General features: G+C 40.3%; 1 protein-coding gene across 2 annotated transcripts in view; it reads right to left on the minus strand.

Moving 5' to 3' along the window:
- Positions 1 to 19,679, minus strand: part of LOC118324207 (plexin-A1-like) — a 255,757-nt gene that overhangs the window by 52,880 nt on the left and 183,198 nt on the right. For both annotated transcript variants that reach the window (XM_035656416.1, XM_035656415.1), the window contains exons 12-16: positions 17,155 to 17,381; positions 7,810 to 7,961; positions 6,026 to 6,146; positions 5,372 to 5,508; positions 2,637 to 2,804 (exon numbers count right to left, since the gene is read on the minus strand). In XM_035656416.1, the coding sequence (XP_035512309.1) occupies positions 2,637 to 2,804; positions 5,372 to 5,508; positions 6,026 to 6,146; positions 7,810 to 7,961; positions 17,155 to 17,381 (805 nt within the window). The remainder of the gene's footprint in view (positions 1 to 2,636; positions 2,805 to 5,371; positions 5,509 to 6,025; positions 6,147 to 7,809; positions 7,962 to 17,154; positions 17,382 to 19,679) is intronic.

Genomic DNA, 19,679 nt, shown 5'->3' on the forward strand with positions numbered 1-19,679 from the left:
AAATGAAATGATGTACAAAATACCAGTACACAGCACAGTAGAGAGAAAATAGCTTGGAAAGCTATTAGGGCTGACTAGTGCTAGCATGTTCCTAGCTTGCTAGCATGTTATTCATTAGCTTTTCAACTACATTAGTTCACCAACTATCCCTGCCACCACATCACAAAGCCTCTACTTAGTTTGTGAGCATGTGGTGGATGAACTGTAATTAAATAAGTACTTAAATAAATACAGTTATTAACACTTTCAGGATATTGTGGGAGCTGCTTGCTTGTTGCCTATATTCACACTTGTCCATTACAAATGCTATAATGGTAACCATTAAGCATCTGCACTGGATTGGGGGATTTTCAGTGACTTGCTTAATTGTACCTTGGCAGTAGTTGAATATAGTTAAAAATAGTTAAAAATTGCCCCTCTAACCTCTGCTGTTGCCCAAATATCTTTCCTCTGTATCCCAGATGAGCACTCCTCATTGATTTATTTTTGAAGTGCTCTGTCTTCTTCCTAAATGGAATACCATCAGCCAAGCACAATGATAATGCAATCCCCTACCCCTCCCTGCTCTTTTCTCTTCTCACTGTCTTTCATCCTGCTATCATCACCCAAGCACAGTGATAATGCTCTGCAGGCGTGCATGTATTCACACAAAGTGTCTACCTTTGTGAGACAGACATGAACCAATATGATCACATCTCACTGGTTCGTTATACTTTCTACCTGAACCAACATGTGATACTGTGAGAGAGGGCACCGGCTGAAAGGCATCAGCTAAATTAAAGCTTCCACTAGCTGGAAGCAACACACACACTTTATATCACATCTCAGTTGTTGTTTTTTTCACTGCAGTTTGTGAGGTGTGTGTGTTGTTTTACGGTTTTCTCAGCCAGATGGAGGAGGGATCTGGGGCCAAACATCAGGGACTCTGGGAATCAGTGGGGTGCGTGTGTGTGTGCATGCATGTGTCTTTTTTTATTTGGGATCATCACCCCTGGGTGAGCTTCCTTAAGCAGAACCTCAGTTTAGAGCTACACACACACACACAAAAACACCCTCACAGTGGGCGTGCGGGGCAGTGATTGGGCCTCAGCTGCTGCTTGGCCAGTCCTACTGGGCAAAAGGAACAGGGCGAGATTCATCAACACTCTTTTCTAACAAGCTCTGCATCTATCTGCTACCATCTACTGATGAGTCACCACAGGGAAGAAAGCAACACAGAGAAGGACAGAAAGGAGCAGGTGGGAAGGAGGTAAAATGAAGGGAAACAGGGCAAGATAGCTGCATGTTTCAATATCATGAAATAAATTAAGAAGACAGGGAATAAGAAAAAAAAAAGCGGAATAACGGATAATAAAGAGAGGAAAGGTGTACAGCAGGTGTTCTGACATCGGACAGGTGGGTAACATAATACTGTAAACTCATTAATCTGGATAGAATTTTAGGAACTGCTGCATCACAGGAGGTGGTTTGTAATATACAAAAATATTCTGCAGGAAAATCTTGACCTTCGTCAACAGCTGGCATCCAGCTCTTAGAGATACACTTTAACATAGAAAATTATAAAAGGACCAACAGATGCCAATAATCAGTGGGTATTTGGGATTGCAATTATTACCGCAGTAGTGGGAGGGAAACCAAACACATGCGCCCCTGACTGATTAGTCCAAGCAATCTTAAAATCCCCAAACTTCCAAACTAGAAATAAAACCAAGGCCGGCCTTCAGAAAAGCTACCAGAGAAAAAGGGATAGGTTCTTCACTACCAACCTAAGTCTCCACTATAAAGATACAATATGTGCGTGTCTTCTCTGCCAGTAAATTTACTTTAATGTGAAAGTCTTCGCTTGTGTGTGTCCTCCCCAGTGGCTCTCCTGTCATGTTCAATGCTGAGCAGTGCAGGGTCTTTATTTATTTAGCTGAGTATATACAGTACTGCATGACAGGCTGGGGGTAGCTGAGAATCAAACTGAGGGATGCATTAGTTCAGGCAGAGAACTTTAGTCTCGCACACCATCAGCTGATCGGTATTAGCTTAACATTCAAACAATCAATGGGATGTATAATCTGACGAACTGACACTTTTCGGATCACCCAAGCTGCTGCTACTGCTGATGATTCCCTGCACTAAAAAACATCTTGCTCGAGCCAGATGAAAAATCTCCGGAGGCACCCTCAATTTATCTATGTCCAAACCCGCTGTCAGGGCTTTCATCTAGCATTTAAGTCTGCTCAGACTGCTTCAAGAACTCTTCCTTAAATTTGTCCTGCTAATGCTGCTGCATCACAAGCAGTAGTGTAAACATCAAGGTTGAAACCCGGGTCCTCAAGCCACTGGCCTTTCAGAATATCCATCTCCATTCTAAAAAAAATGTAACAGGAAACAACAGCTTTGGTTTGTTGAGCTCCTTGCAGAAATCCCCCAACAGCCATCTGTTGCTATAACTAGTCAAATTTCCTCTAAACCAAAATCTGTTATTTGGTGAGATGGTGAGTTGCCCAAAAGATACTAAGCCATGCCAATTTGTATAGAAGCCCTGGTTGGGCTACAAATGAGCATTGTGAACATAAATTGACTAAATACAAGAAGTTTATTAAACGAAGTAATCCAGTGAAGGAAGTGATAAAACAATAGCTTACCTGGCAATGCTCCAGTCAGGTTCAATCCTCAGGACGGTGGGGTCGTCAGTGTAGTTAAACTTGACCTCTGGGTTTCTGAGCTCAGCGTCATCGATGTCCACAAAGACCGATGCACTGCCCGGTGATATTCCAGCTGGTGTAACGCACACTATCTCACGGGCATTCCTCCTGGATGGACAGACAAAAGAGAAGTTAGAGGAAGGTGATCCCGTACCCAGGCATTAGAAAGCTAATTGTAGAGGCCAACCAGAATCAATATCAACTCAAACAATTGCGAAATTCCCACAATTGCTAAATTCTCACAAAGCCAGCTTAACTCTAAACTACGATGTCAGAAGAAATTGTAATGAACTGATATTTGACAGATATTGAGGTTGTGCTTTCTCTCAGGAATTTCTAATAAAATGGAGCAATCTATGATACAAATGCATACAAGAATGTACACGACTGGGAGAAATAAACAATTCACACTTTGAACAGAGAGAACAACAGTGGAAGGCCCTCGACAATATCCCACAAAGAAGCTGTCTAGAGTCTGATCACTCTTAAAACAGAATTAGAATAATAAAAAGGCAATGATTACTTTCTTGTGCAAATAAATACTGAGGTCCAAACTGAAGCATTGACATATTTAATGACTTGCTCATTGTGCTTGTAATTACCAGTGTCCAGCCTGGGAAGCCAATTAGTCTCATTCTCTTAAAACCATATTGTAGCCCACTAATGTGATTAGATAATTCCACTTGTGACCAGTGCACTTCCGCTAGCAAGTCTGTCAAGTCCTGCGAGGTGTCCTGGCCTGCTGGATCAACCACAGCTGGAGCTTTTGATAACAGAAGTTTGAGCCACTGTACAGCAATGTATATAGTGTGTGCATTGTACTGTCTGTAGCCACGTTTATAGCTGGTATTAAGATGTGATCTGCTTTTGCATCCATTTGATAATGATATCTGATCTGTAGGCCTATGTGCTTACACCCACTTTTAATAAGTGTTCCCTTTATCTTGTTTCGCCTGTTTCAGATCTCAATATGCAAATGAGTTTAGGCTGGGCAGGCAGACTTAAAAATGTGGTCACGTTGTAAGGACTGCATTTACATCAGGCTGAGATCCAATCATAATGCGAGGTAGACTACATCTGAAGGTGGTGTGATTCAGATCACATGGTGTAAATGGGGTCTGTAACGCTGTGTTGAAATCCCTGTTTTTATGGCCTTTTATGTGGATGATACTCTTTTAAATGTTTTGTTAATTTCTATATGATTCCCTTTCTTTGCACCTATATTGTATGGTATTGTATTTTGTAGTAGCTCTTGACTCTGGTTTCAAAAGGCACTATAGAAATAAAGTTGTTCATTATTCTTATTATTCTTAGTTTCATTTATGTCAAATATATATTTTTTAATCTAATTCATAAAAGCATACAAAATAAAGAAAAGAAAAATTGTAAAACTCGATTGTAGAGGACATTTGTGCAGTATATGTCAATAACAAATACACTGTATATGTCTTGTGGTAGTGTAACCCCATCTCTACAGTATTTCTTTTATATGAATAAAATGTGTTTAGTGTAGGCAGGAGGAGTGAAGTCATGTTTAATGAACTTTATACCTGCTACGATTGGTGCACTGTCAAGGATCACCGCTTTTAGTCACAAACACTGGGACAGGGATGGAAAGAGTTTGTGTGTGTGTGTGTGTGTGTGTGTGCATGCTTGCATGTCCCATAGGCAAAATAACATTTTCAATTGCAGTCTTGAGTGTAGTCCCCAGTAGCTACATTATCTAATATGTATTTAGCACAGTTGAGTGGTGGCTGCTTTTCTGGGCCATGACTTCACAGGAGCAATGAATGTGTGCGGGTGTGTGTGTGTGCGTTTGTGTGTTGCACATTCTATTTTGCCTCTATATACCATGGCAGTTGCAAGAAAGAGAGAGTGTGTGAGAGAGAGAGAAAAAGGGAGCGAGAATCTACAATATCCACTCTCCCAAGTCCCTTGGCCTGTAACCATAGCAACCCCATTCACAAAGAACACATGCCCCAGCAACCTTCACAAGATGCCACAAAAACAGTCACACAGTTTGGGTGTGACAGATAAAGACGGAGTTGAGGTGAGCGAACAGTTGTGGGGAAGTGGAATCTGTTGGATTACTGTGAGGACGCTACAGCACAGAAGTGACTGCTGTGTGACATCAAAGCTAGCATACAGTTGCTTCAATGGAGATTAGCTATGAGAGGCTAATCCATGCATTTGACATGCAAGCGACTGTGGTGATAGTTTGGATTTTTTTTCATGCACTAGATTAGGGGAAAAGCCTGTGCGAGTGCAGACAAAAAGATGTCTGTGAGCAACAAGCATGCACACACGTAAACACACACATTCATGATCCCCCCCACACACACACAGACACACAAAACATCCTAACCTGACACGCGGATTACATGCTTACATGTGCTTGTAATATCTTGATAATGACATTTTTTGCAATGCACACAAAGAAATTTGTAAACAGAGCATGTTTATTTATGCACATATTCTCTTTATCTTTATTTATTCATTTTCTGTATTATCTACAGTACCTTAAGTCATAATTATAAATGTGTCTTACTATCTTAAGTGCTCTTTTTTTGGTCTTATCTAAATCCTATTCTCCTCTGTTGTGATCGGTCCAATTTCCCCACAGTGATAATTACTATTCAATTTAGATTGGAAAGAAAAATCTAATTGTTCCTTACTTTTTGAAGTAGCAGGGCTGCGGTCCAATGCTGACAGAAACGTAGCTGCCTGCGTTGAGGTAGCTTCCCTCGATGGTGACCCGGGTGCCGCCAGAAATGGGCCCCTGAGATGGCTGGATACGGGTGAAGAATGGAGTCTGGAGAAGAGTGAAAAAACATTCTTTTAGCTGATATAAAGATTATTACAAAGGCATATTTTTTATATATTCAATAATAAAACATCAAGAAAAACAGCTTGTAAATTGTTTAAAAAACAATTCCGTATTATTGCTTATGAACTTAATTATGATTCAATCAATTATGTCATCTTGTTTTGATATTTAATTTCGATACACATAATTAACATTGTAATTTTGAAAATGACAGAAAGCAGCAATGAGATGCCTATCATATGGTACAAAATGGAGATTTATGCAAAAAAGCATAAATGATATGACATACAAATAAGTCTGTACTATAAATAATAAGTTATGTTAATAGGCAATACTGGCAGAGTCTCTAAGGCAGTACAAACAACACTGAAAGGTGCAAAAATTACAAAATACTATATAGTACAGCCACATTTTGTCTTTCTTCATTAAAACCATTCTCAAATTGAACCCTTTGTTGAGTTACTGGTCTTTCATTAAAGCTTAGCCCTTGTATGGTCCTTACCACAAAGGTGAACGGCCTGGGCGACAGGGCTCTGTAGTCGTTGACGCAGTCTCTCACACACACCTCAACCTGAGCTTCCTGGACCCTGTAGCTGGTAGCGTCGTTCAGCAGACACACGATTCTGTGGATGGAAAGTTGAAGGGATTACTGCAGGAAAGAACCAAGTAAGAGGTCAAGTTCAAAATGTTTTTGTTCTACTCAGTATTTTTACTCTCAAAGCTCCCTTCACTCAAAAACATGTTTTTATTCTTGTTCCTACAGTGTGCTGTTTGAATGTTGTCTGTGCAGAGTTTGACTCTAGGAAGGAATGTTTCACTTCATCTGTTGAAAGTGAAAAGTTTTCTTGTGGCTCATTGAACATCTGTTTTAAGGGGCGGGGCCTATGAGCATGATTTGTGAATCTACAAAAATAGTTTAGGATAGTCCACAGTTCATGGTCCAGTATCAACTTGTACGTGTGATGTGAACTTGAAGCACAGTGCATCCTGAAATGGACTTAACAGTGTCCAGCTGGAAAACAAAATTGCATATTCATATATTCTGGAATATTTGTTTGTTTGTATTGTGTTGTTTTAATGTGGAAATTATATATATATATATATTATTTTTGTTGTTGTTGTTGCAGATAATACACATCAGACATGTTATTTGACACATTATTGTTCCAAGCAAACTATTTGTATATACATATTAATACATGACTGGAGGGGATTTTTAAATTTATAAAATTCTACTCTTTATTATCTTCAGTTGCAGGAATACGTAAATTACATCCAAAGTTAAAACATGCACTACAAAATCTCTGGCATCTTCTCAAATGCAGCTTCAAATTGATGGTTATTTTTCCAACACACCGCAAACTCACAGTGTGTTTGCAAAATTGCAATACAATAATATCAACAGCGAAGGCAAGGACATGAATTGACAAACAAAGCACCATCACGTCCACATGCAGCCATTCGTGCTCCCCATGAAGTAAATTGTAGGGTAATACAGTTTTCACCTGCAGTCCCTGTAGTATATGCTTTTTGAATTAGCAAGATGGAATGGGCATTCAATCACATGACCACAGTAGAGTTTGTACGCATTGTACACTGCACCAAAATACCTGACACAATAGATCTCTAGAATCTGTGCTTCATGAGGGTTGACAGAGAGAATAAAAAAATAGGAAGACTAGGTAGGAGAGGGGGAGAAATATATAAAATACATCCTAGACAAGTCTGCATTGGTGCAGGGACTTCGGGAATAATGCATAAAATAACTCATGTGTGTGTAATATTTGAATAGAGATGCCCTCTATCTCAACATGCGTCATTTCCCAACTAACTGCACTACAGAGAGATTGTTTGATCTACGTGAACTCAATTCCTCATCCGTGTAGGACCCTGCAGAGGAGTAAATGTCAGGATGGAGGGATGAGAAAAATAAAGGAAAGAGCATATGTAGGGAGTAATGGAGAGGAACAACAGATGGAATTTACAGACACGCACACAAAAACCCTGATGTCACTATCTTTTCAGCTGCTGGATGAGGCTGCATGGGCACCTATACACAAAAAGTAAGTGTTCTGTGACATTTTTTTCTGTCGCTTCTGTCCTTTGGTGTGTGTGTCCTCAGGTGTGTGTTTGTGAAACAGACAATTGCTGTCTGTATCTGCAAATGCATTAATCTGTGTTTCTGCGCTTTGTCTTTTTGTGCATGTGGGTGTGTGTGTTTGAGTATTTGTGTGTGTGTGTGTGTTCTTGCAGGTGCATGGTTGTGTCGTCCGTTCCATAACGTACCTCTCTGCGCTCACATACTCCTCCTCAATGGGCACACAGGGCACCTTGCCCAGCCGGACGCCCATCTGGATGTCTCTGAACTGCAGACCGAGGTTCTCCCCAAGGATGGTTACCCTGGTTCCCCCTTGGCGAGGCCCCGTCTCAGGGAACAACTGGTAGCAACAAGAGGAAGGAGGTCAGAAGGGATGGAGGAGGAGAGAAGGAGATAGAAGAGCAGGAGAAGAGGAGTGCAGAAAGGGGACAAAAGAACAGGAAGAATAATGTAATAATGGGACAATAAAGTCAATAGACATACATAAACACACACTATGGGGGACAAAATGTATCCACAGTTTAATTGCACATTCAACTTGTTTTAAAGTCTGAAAATAGTCCCCAAACGTGACACAGCATAAAAATACACAACACGACCCACACACACACACACACCATATCAGGTGATTCAAGTTTTAATGAAGAAAAATCACCCTCTTGGCTTTGAAAAACAATGAAAATGAGATAAAGAGAGGGCGAAAAAACAACTTCACTGACAAGCCCAAACCAGCATCATCTCGGGGGTTTAATTGAAACTTATTACGCTGGCTTGGCTTCATCGGCGAGGCCGCGGCGGTGTAACGCTCAGCCGCGCTGCCGAACCATAATGTGATTTATCTAGCCAGATTATGGCGCGTAACGGGGACAGGTGTGGTGTGACAAAACAAATATGGTGACTGATGGACGGTGGCTGTCACAAACACGCACACATACACTGCAGCGTGGGCACGCACGCACAAACCTAATCCTTAACAAGCATCACAAGGTAATTATGTGTAATCTGTCCATTGCCCTGTTCTCCTGCAGTGCTTGGCTGAGCAGACAGCGCAGTGTGGAAATGCAAACTCAGGCGGCCGACAGTATGGAGGCATAGCGCTATTATTATACCACAGACAGTACCAAACAACAGACCATGACAAATAGTGATTTCAGCAGTGTGGGCTAGTTAACGGAATGAACGATTTGTCTTGCCAGACACATGAGATTTAAACTTTTATGCAGAGAAATTCAGCTGAGATCCAAACCCTTCTCTGTGCCCTGCTTCAGAAGCAAAGACTACACCAGTGGAGCAGCTGGATGGTAAATGCCTTGCTCAAGGGCACCTCATTGGTAGTCACTGATAAAGGGAATAGCAAAACTCACTGACTCTCTCCACAAAATGGTAACCAGATGGTGCAGGGTTTTCATATGCAACCTTTAGTCTAATGCACCAGCACATATGGAGTATAATTTTACCCAGAAATAACAATTAGAGGGGGAAATGGAGAAAATTAAAAGAGAAAATTGGAATGGAAAATGGGAAAGTCTACAAGAAAAACAATCAAAATGAAAGCTAAAAAGTAAGAAGTTAAATTGAATATGGCAGCGGGAAATGATAAAGGAAAAACATATGTAATAAAATGGAAATGGAAAATAATGAAAATTGAAAAGCTTAAATATAAATGTACAAATTAAAAAGCTTTGCCTGAAAGCCACGTAGTAACAAACTCAGTGAATCATATCAAAGATTACAAAAATGAAAGCCTCTATGAGCAGTAGTTCTGACTTTGGCAACTCCCAGCAGTTGAGATTTTAACCAGGATCATCTCATATAACAAAAACATGTGCCATCAGAATAATTTTAAAGATGCTATGTTCGCAGAAAAAATGTCATATTGAAAATGTAATAAATCAAGTACCAAATGATTCTTTTAAATGAACTAAACGTTTATCCTGGCAGCGAGCTATACCAAATAACAGCGCACCAGACTGCCAGACAAACCATATTTTGGAAGCTCTTGCATATTAGGAGCAAAAACACAATACCTTTGGCAGCATCGTGCTACTACAGATATTACTGTGTATACACAAAGGCAAACCTTCACCAGTGTGTTTAAGAGAAATAGTTTGAAGTGTTATGTGTTGGTCTTTAACCATCTATAAAACAAAAAAGTAACTGGAGTGAACTTGAGACCAAGAGGGAGACAGAGCGAGAGCAGTCTGGCCGGGGATAATGCTGCCTACTATTTGGAAGCAGACTCACTTTGGAACCTCAGGCGCCAGTAGAGCCTCGGCACTTTGGTTCCACAAACACAATAGCTAGTAAACACTGACCAGAGCGAGTAGCCATCAAGCTCTAGGGAACGATATGGACAACAGATGTCAGGGTGTGGAAATGGGGCTTCAGATGGTTTTGGAAGAATGGAGCTATGATACCACAAAACACAGTATCAGCTAGCCACCAAGCCCTGGGATATAAACACTGGCAGAGCCACAGACAGAGAGGCAACAGAGAAAGAGAAAGAAGAGTGCTGTTAAAAGGGATTACCACCATCATCTGAGGGGGGCACTGAAAAAGGGGCAGATGAGGACTATGGGAACATATACTATCACACCATAAACACACACAGCAGTCACCAGGCTGTGGCCAAAAATGTCTTAGGCACATTATGCACAGGCCTACATCCTACACATACTTTATGTTGGAACAGTTTTCGACTAGTGAGAGACATTTCAGAGAGAGTTGCTGATTCTCTTGCAAGCATGTGAGCAGCTTAAAAATGCACATTATCATATTAACTGGCATACATTAACTGGTGATGTTTTCCCAGTATTTACATGGAGATCTGTTTGAATCCCTTAAAAAACACAGCTTTTACATTTTTAAAGTTACAGTCAGGGTGGACCTAGATCTGTCAGTCTTCCTAAGCCCTGCCCCTTTTTGCTCTGTGCTCCAATAACAGTTGAGCAAGCCTCAGTGAGAACCTCGTCTACATGAAAACACAACCACATTTTGAAGCTGATTAAAACATAAAAGCGACATGTAGTCACATCTATAGTTAGCAAGCTAATGTTAGCAATGCTTTCATAGTAGCTAGCTAATCTACATCAATCGTTAGCTACATCTGAAAGCTAATGTTAACAAAATGTTAGTTAACTAGCTAACTAATTTACATCTATATATGTGTATCTTCACGTGTATCTATATCTATATATATATACACAGTTCTGACGACATGCTCAACTGTTATTGGAGCACTGTGCAAAAAGGGGCAGGAGATAGGAAGCCAATTGCAGAAGTGGCCTATTTAGCTTGTGCATAAATTATAAACAACAAAGATAATACACCTGTGGTTCATATAGGCCAGGTAATGACACAGAAAAGGAGAAAATACCCCTTCCTTAGTTATCAACAGAATACAACCATGTAATTAGGTATCTGGAGGTGTTCATATACTGTATAAATGTGGTTTTGCATATTGACCTGTAGTTCTGTAGCTTCATTAGTATGGTAGGGGTTTAACGCTACAATACCACATATAAGACTAAAAAAATTTATATTTTATATGAAAGCTATACCAGCTGTTAGCATTAAATGCAGAGACACCACATTCACTGATATCAAGACAATCATCTGAATTCTGTTATCTGACTAAACTATCCTTGGTGCTATGACCATCTGTCACTCCTCATCCATAGTTGTGAGAAGACAGGTGAGGTTGTGGTAGGGTGGCTAGGGCATATTTTGAGCCAACTGCCTCTTCCTGCATTCAGCAGTAGTATTATTATGATGGACCCCAAAGTGGAACAGGAAGTCTCAACGTCCCTCAAAACCTTGAGGGAGGAAACACTGAGGGGAACATGTAGTGCTGGGTGCAACATGGCTAAACCACTGTAAGTAGGGCTGCCAACCAAAGACAGAGGCCTTACATACTTCATGGAACAAGGAGGCTTAAGAAAGCAATAACACTGCCTCTAATAAACCCCATCATGATCTCTAGCTATGCATCTGAAACATGATCATTGTGGTACAGGAAATGGAGCCAGACCGCTGCACCTCCTAGCTACCGTGCCCAAAAAGACTGTAATGGTTGTGTAGCTTTATATTAGTTCTGTGTCATCTGAGAGCGGATTTCCATTGGAACCTCAGAAACTCTTGGAAGTATGAAAGTACGGCACCACATAACAAGATAACCAGTGCTCACTGAGCCTGTGGGCATGCAGGCAGACGCCACAGCGTGGAAATGGGACCTCAAGCAGCTTTGGACTCATGTTGCAGTGATTTGACACAACACTACCACATTCAAGCTCATAACCACCACTCTCTGGGGAATTTAAAGTACAGACAGCCTGAAGCTGAAAACGGACCTCAGGCGGTTTTGGGAAGATCTGATACAACATGACCATATTCAAGCACTAACTAACAGACGCAACTGCAAAAGGATAAGATATGTCATTGTTCCTCGTGAGTAGCAGGACCCAACTGACAAAATGACCACAAATTCTAGTGGATGCATTCTAGTATAACACAATCTCTGCCAGCTACTAATCGCCAAACCCTGGAGATGATCAACTAATAGCTTGAAGTTCAGACTGAATAGCAATGTTGTTAGTTCTCCACAATTCAGTCTAATGCTGCATTCCTTGAGGGGAAGGATTTGATTTTGCTTTAACCAATCACTAATGACTTACTGTGCGTACCCGGCTGCTCTGACGTAATTTTCAGTCAACACTGGGGCCACATTAGTCAGCGCAGTTAACATAGGTTAAGCAATTTTGAACTGTAATTTAAAAAAAAGAGTTCCCTTCACCAAGTCCATTGTTTTCAATTTTAAGACACCTCAAAGCTGGAGAGAAGTTTGGCTTTATATTAATGTTGTGTACAGGGCCTGTTTTGCTAGTTCTTTTGAATACCGCTGACCAGGAATCCACTGGAGGTAAAGTACTGTGGTGTCGGTCTGTGGTGGTGTGGCCTTTACACTGCAGTCCTAACCACATAGTAGCCACATCAAATCATCAATATTATAGCAGTGGTTTCCTAGTAGTCTGTCATCCAGCCTGTACACACATTGTGTGTGTGCATATGTGTGTGTGTGTTCTGTAACTGTAATCTGTGGTCTGAGCAGTAACCAATAGCACATGAGCCATGGAAGGCCAGCAGCTGTTAAAAAACCGGGAAAGTTGTTTATGTGGTCAGAAAATAGTTTGGGAATTCTGCTAAGGCATTCTAAGCAAACAGGGAGTACGGGAAATCCAAGTTGCAATGGGACATTTTTTCTTTCTTGGGAATACTCAAACAAATGATCTAGTTATTATTTTCAAATATTTGAAAAATCCGGGAATAGTGAATTGGGATATCGTTTTCTCTGGATTTTAGGTGTTTGGAAACTGATGTTATTTAAGGATTCGTGTTTTTAATAGGATCAACATGGCTGGCACAGAGACCCTTCTACTGGTCTGCTCTAGCTTTTAGTTTGGGCAAACTGCCAGCAGTGGAATGTAACTAAGCACATTTACTCAAGTACTGTGTTTTTTTTGCGGGGGGATTATTACATTTAAATAGATAATGACAGCTGACAAGTGATAGGAAAGGGGGGAGAGAGGGGATGACATGCAGCAAAGGGCCACAGGTCGAGGGCCACAGTCGAACCCATTGCTGCTGCTGCAAAGACTATATGGAGCACCAGCTCTACCACATGAGACGGGCACCCCAAGCATTTCCCTTTTTATGCAACTTCATTTCAGCTGCAAATATACTTATCTCCAAATTTGGTGATTTTGAATTTGAATGTTTCTTTTAAACTGAGGGATTAAGTGTTCCTTTATGCATTGAGAAAATGCTCCTACTTCTTAAGCTAAATAAACTATTCAAAAAAACTTTGGATTAACTGGAAAATGCATTGTCACTAAACTGAAGATTAGGCTGTTTTTCTTAGCTCATGAAAAGTTGACTTTTAGAGATATATGGTACTCACAGGACAGCGTGCATATGATGATAGAACATGATGCATTGCTGTAGATTAAATAACCCAACAGTATATAAAGGAATTAAAATTAACTTAACCTTAAACCTCTACAGAAGTAACATGCAACATACACATTAATGCAGCAGTAATATAAATCCATAAACATCATACACTGATAGGGACCATTTCACTGCACTACGTAGTGTTTCTGAAGTAAGATTTTGAATGCAAAACTTTCCCCGTGTATGTGTGTTTATTAAGAGAATAAAGACATCTCCCTGATATCAGCATGTCTTTTACTTTTTGCTTTCATAACTCTTGACATTTATTACTCCCAGTCTCACTCTACTCGTACTATTATAATAATATGAAAACCCATCCCTCTTACTCTTCCCTCTCCTTCTCATGCCCTTGTGTTCCCACACCCAGACGCATCCACTAACAGGTAACTACCTTTGTTCATAAGTGTAGGTACTTTTTTTTTCAATTTGCGGATGCGTGTTTAATGCATTCATTTACAAGCACATATCCACATGGATGGTCAATTTGTGAACGTACTCAACCACTCTCCCAGATACACACACACAGCATTACAGTAGGTAGCAGCAGCAGAGCGACACAACAGATGTATATTTCAGCAGGTTTTAGTGTAAAATATTGGAGACTCTCACTAACAAGGACAGGACCAGTTGCGGAGGAAACAAGCCAGACAGATACCTCCTCCCTGTGCCTTTTCTGTCTGCCTTCTCTATCATCACATTTACATCATTTTCTCATCCTCTTACTTATTTGACATTAGCAAACTCTTTTATCTAGACCATCTTATAGTAGTAAAGGCTTTAACATGACATTACATCAGTGGTGTTTCCAGTTCTGTGAGGTCAAGAGTCGTAGTTAGGACACGTAAAGAAAGTCAGAAACACATTACCATGGTCCAAAAGTATTGTCTAAACCAATTGCATGATGATGATTTGTATCAAGAGAGACAAAAAAAAATCCAACATACTGAGATATGGTCAAAAGATTTATATAAAGTGTCTTTCTCATGATATTTGGCTAATAAATGTAACACAGACAATTGAACAAGAGAAAATTGTATGTCTTGAGTAATTTAATCAAGAACTGTGGCTTTAATGAGATTTACTGCTTTTAAAACAAATGAGAGCAGATAAGACCAAGTGGGAATATCCTGAAGTGACACCGATTACTCCATTAATATCAAGATAATCATCTCATTCATTAAATGTTCATTTGAGGTGAAATCAAGCACAAATATCTCAGCCTATTCACAGATTTTGTATCTGCTGTGGAAGAAGTTTCCTTTTTGTTGGACAATAAAGTCTTTCTGATTAAGATTTTACAATGGCTGAGGACTGAGAAAGACTTCTTCCAATAATACCAACTGAAAGCAAAGATAGAAAGAAAGGCAGGTATAGGAAAAGAATGACTCTAAACAGCTGTCTGAGCAATGCTGGGTTTGGACCCTTTCTCCTGCCATCCAAACACATCAATACACAGACAGACAGTGAAAGACAAAACTGAACATACCTAAAAGACAGTTTTAAAAAAGAATCAAAACCAAACAAACCTCTACATGCCTCTGTCTCTGGAGTACCAGTTTGATGTAACAGTGAGTAATAATACCATTTCTGTGCCAAGGGCAGGCACAAGGTCCCAACATGGGAGCACATTAAAATAGAGCAGCTTTCATTCTCGGTTTAGGACACGTAGGGCTTTCGTGACCACAGGGGCTTCAAGAAAGAGAGCTGACGCAATGGCCTATCAAGGTTTACCAGCCTTGGATCTCTGCAGGTGACTTTACACTCTTCACGAGTTGAAGAGATTATGATGCGGCGCTCAAAGAAGCCGCGCTGCTTTTCAGGTGATTTTAGAACTGTAACATGGGAGGGAGTTTTGATGATTTTGAGTTTCTTTTTGTTGTTGCCGACTGTGGATGTTGATTTGTTTTTCTTTCCCACCAATGGTAATGCCTCTGTTGAGTAAAACTATCTAGAATTAAGTTGGCTTCACTTTGCCGCCTCAAAATTATATTTGCATGGTCGCAGTACAAACTTTATTGTGTGCGTTGGTCATTTTCAATGGTTACATACATTTCTTGCAGAAGTCATTAAAATTCTAAACAAATACCGAGCCATTGCAAAGAACTCAAATAGCAAAGCAGAGTGCTAAACGTTTATCACCGGGACATGACATGAACAATGAGAAAATCCAGTTTTTCACAAATAGGTTTTCATTAAAAAAGGACAATGGAAAAACATGGACTAGCCATTGATATTTGCAAAATTTGGCATCATCTGTTTTCAACATCATGATAAAAGTCCAAATTTGGCAAAAGTTTGTGGTTGATGCCAAGTGTCATCCACAGCCAAGTGCCTGCCATGGTAGCCAGGTTTGGAAGAAGTGAGTGCAGCATCAAGGTTTGCATGTGTAATACGTAAAATGCTGTTTTCAGCAGGCTATAGATATTGAATATTTTTCCCAGTGAAGGTTTAGATTTCCAGTTATTTTCATTAGTAGTAGTAGTTCATAGAGAAAATAATTCTTAGTTGTGACCCAGCATGTCCCATTTATGCATTATTATTACTTATATAGAGTTATGGGTCCTGTTATAATGTTTTATGGCTATTTATAGCAATTTCTATTTGTATTAGTAAAAGTCTATCCAGAGCATCCAGCAATACCATACTAATTAAGTAAACTATGTCATATTTTGATAAAAGGCTGATGTAAAACCAATAGTTATATAGAAATTAAAAAATAAGACAGAAAATGAAGGACTTTTTAAACGCACAATCTGTGATTTAAATATTAAACAAAAAACAATCCCCCCAACATAGAAATTCTAAACACAGGACTAGAACCGGCTGCCACACACCCAAATTGATTCATAAGTTGGACACTAAAAAGTTTAAGTTTCTTCTTTTTTTGGATGGTGTTGTTTAGTAGCCAATGTAGGATCAAACTCTATGTTTGGAGCACTGGCTTACAAAAAAAATGCTGTCTGTGTCATCTGGTTTCCTCTACTAACTTTTCTGTGATTTGGAACACAGTCTGTCCTCTGAAGCCAGTACTCTTTTTTGTATGGCAACTGTTCCCCACTAAGCAGTCTAAAATGCGATGAGGGAGTGTGTGTTTATATCATGTGTCGATTTTGTTGCATTTGTGTGGGAGAGACTTTAAAATACCTTTAAGTGTAAGTGTATATAGGTCAAAATAGCCAGCCAAATTCCTTATGTGTGAAAACCTACTTATAGAGAGTACAGAATAGTTCAGAAACCACTATTAGAGTAGTGTATGACATTCGGTCTCTCTCACATGCACATACCATATACCATACCAGACTATACCAGAAAATTCTATATGACTCTATAAACACAGAAAATGACGCAGTACTCACACATGGCTACAAAGTGACTTTGTCAGCTCTCATCCACACAAGGAAAAAAACACACATACACCCAAAAGTACATCAGCATACTCTCAAGTACATCTCGCAGCCTCTTCAGTAAGGAGTGGGTGGTGTCACCTTCCATGTATGCAGCCATACCAAGAAACACTCATTTACCTTGGTGATCTTGGGGTGGGTGCAGCGGCTGTTCCCAGAGGTGGCGTGCATCCACCCTCCTCCGCCTTCGGCCAGCTGCAGCGGGAGGTGGGAATTCCCTCCACCGGTACACTCCTGCCTGAGGGAGCACTTCTTGTCCTGGACGCACCAACCGCATTCGAACCTGGGGTCGGCCTTCAGGCACATACCACAGCTGTCCCGCAACGCTCTGCACTTGTACAGGTGGGCTGGAGGGGAGACAGAGAGTGAGAGAGAGACAGATTTGAGGAGTTGTAGTCATAGAAAGTCACTGTGGGCTGTGTGCAGCTTGTCTTTTAAACTTAAATGTTCAGTGTTAATGTTGACTCTGGTTATTACATGAATGAACACAAATGGCAGCGACATTCATGTATGTATGCCCATTGTATTTATGATGTTAGAAGATTAGCATGATTAGAATTTACGAGTACGGATATTCACATATTTTACTCTGATGACATTGACACGCTTTTAATACTCACTCAACCCTAATACTAGCCTTCTCGTCTTATATATAGTGAGCTTAATTTGTTAGCACCCAAAAAATAACTTAATATTCATTCTACCTTGTTAAATGATAGGAGCTATTGAGCTAGTGAGCTCTAGAGGTGCTGGTAGGCGGATTATATTTGTATTTATCTATTTCTTATGTACAAAAGCCAGGCTAGCTGTTGCTCCCCGTTCCCAGTCTTTATGCTAAGCTAAGTGGCTGTAACTTCCTATTTAGCATACACACATCATCTCCTCATTTACGTCCCAGGAAGAAGCATAGGTACCAAAATATTGAACAATTGAAGCAAACAGCTGTAGTCCTACATTATTCACAAATCTGTCACGTTCCAACAGTTTTTTCTTCCCCTTTCTAGGCTGCGGACATGGATTGAAGTACAGCTGCTTTATTTTGGAAACTTGGCCTTTTCGTATACTGCCTGACAAATATTTTTGATGAACAGAAAGTTCTGTAAGTTTGTTAATTTAGAACAGTGGCAACAGTAAAGTCAAAAAAGTAATCAGAAGTGTATGTATCTGTTAGCCTGAAAGAGAGAGCGGGAACGGCATAAATGAATGTTAATCACCCGTGTTACACCTAAAACCTTTAGTAGGTGATTATTACCACTCAGAGGGTGCGACAATGAGAAAATAACTGTTTCCGCAGATAAATAGAGAGAAAAAATATATTAATGAACAAGCGACCTACAGGGATATTACAGAAATTAATTCGACAGGTAATGTCTTCTAACGCCAATAGGGAATTGATAATTTGTAGTGTAAAAAACCCATTCCCTCAACTCTGCAGAGTGGAGAAAGTCATTAAAAGTAAAAAATTAATAAATAAATAGATAAATAAATAATTAAAACCTCAAACACCTGAGAAGAGAAGAGAGGGAGATGAAAGGAAGCGGGGAGGAGGGGGGAGGATAAATTTGAACTGCGCTTGTTAACAAAACAGCAACAAGAATTGTTATGAATTTAAAGATGTTGAGGCCCCACGAGAGCCAGAGAGAGTGAGAGAAATTAGGAGAGAGAGACAAAAAAACAGACCCTAAACAGAAGAGAATCTGTGTGAGAAACAGGGAAAGCCAAACAGAGGAGAGAAAGTCACAAACGAGGAAGACATTTTTTGTTGTTACCATTTGTCATCTGTTAATCTTTAACATAATTATCTATCATTGATACTACAATGCCAAAACCTGCAGGCAGCTATGTTTGCTGTCACACCAGTTAAACAGATTTTAAATGAACTGAAGTGGAACAACAGTGAGGAAAAAAAAAGCAACAGAGCATGGAGGAATCTCCTCCCTCCTCCTCCTCCTCCTCCTCCTCCTCGGCAGACAGACGGCGGCCGGACTTCAAAGCGAGCCTCTTTCGTATCCATCTGCCCGCCTCGGCCCTCCGCTCAGCCTAATCTGATTAGCCATGGCTCAGCTTAAAAGTAGCGCGACGCTAATTAATCTGAACCAAATGAATGATTTAATTAACATTAACATCTCCACTTTACACCGGGGCGAAGCCGGGCCAGGGCCGAGCGGCTCTGCCACAGACGGATAATACAGCCCCAATTCAGAAAGAAAGAGACAGGGATGGAGCAGGGAGGGATTAATGAGGATGGAGAGAAAAAGGAGGAGAAAAGGAGGAGAAGGTCTTTATGAGATTTGTATGAGTGAGGACGGTTTTATAATGCATGGTTTTAAGGAGTTTCAGACCTTTAACACAGAGCGTTGCATTGAACTCATAATTCTAATTTCTGTGAGCCTTTAGCACAATAATCATAATATATCAAAGGGGGGTTGATAGGGTTGTTGATTCATACTAATTACTCATCTATAACCTAGCCACAGGTTTCAGAAGGTCTTTGTGATGAACACACCACTGGCCTTGGATGCTGCCTGCATAAATTCTCTGCAACTGAGCAAGTCAAGTAGCAGGAACGGCTTACTCATAGTCATAACAACAGGAACACACTCAAGTTCGCACACACACACACACACAGTTGCTAAGATCATTGG

Source organism: Morone saxatilis, unplaced genomic scaffold, assembly GCF_004916995.1.
Source record: "Morone saxatilis isolate NCDOM2014 unplaced genomic scaffold, NCSU_SB_2.0 Contig15, whole genome shotgun sequence".
Taxonomy (NCBI): Eukaryota; Metazoa; Chordata; class Actinopteri; family Moronidae; genus Morone; species Morone saxatilis.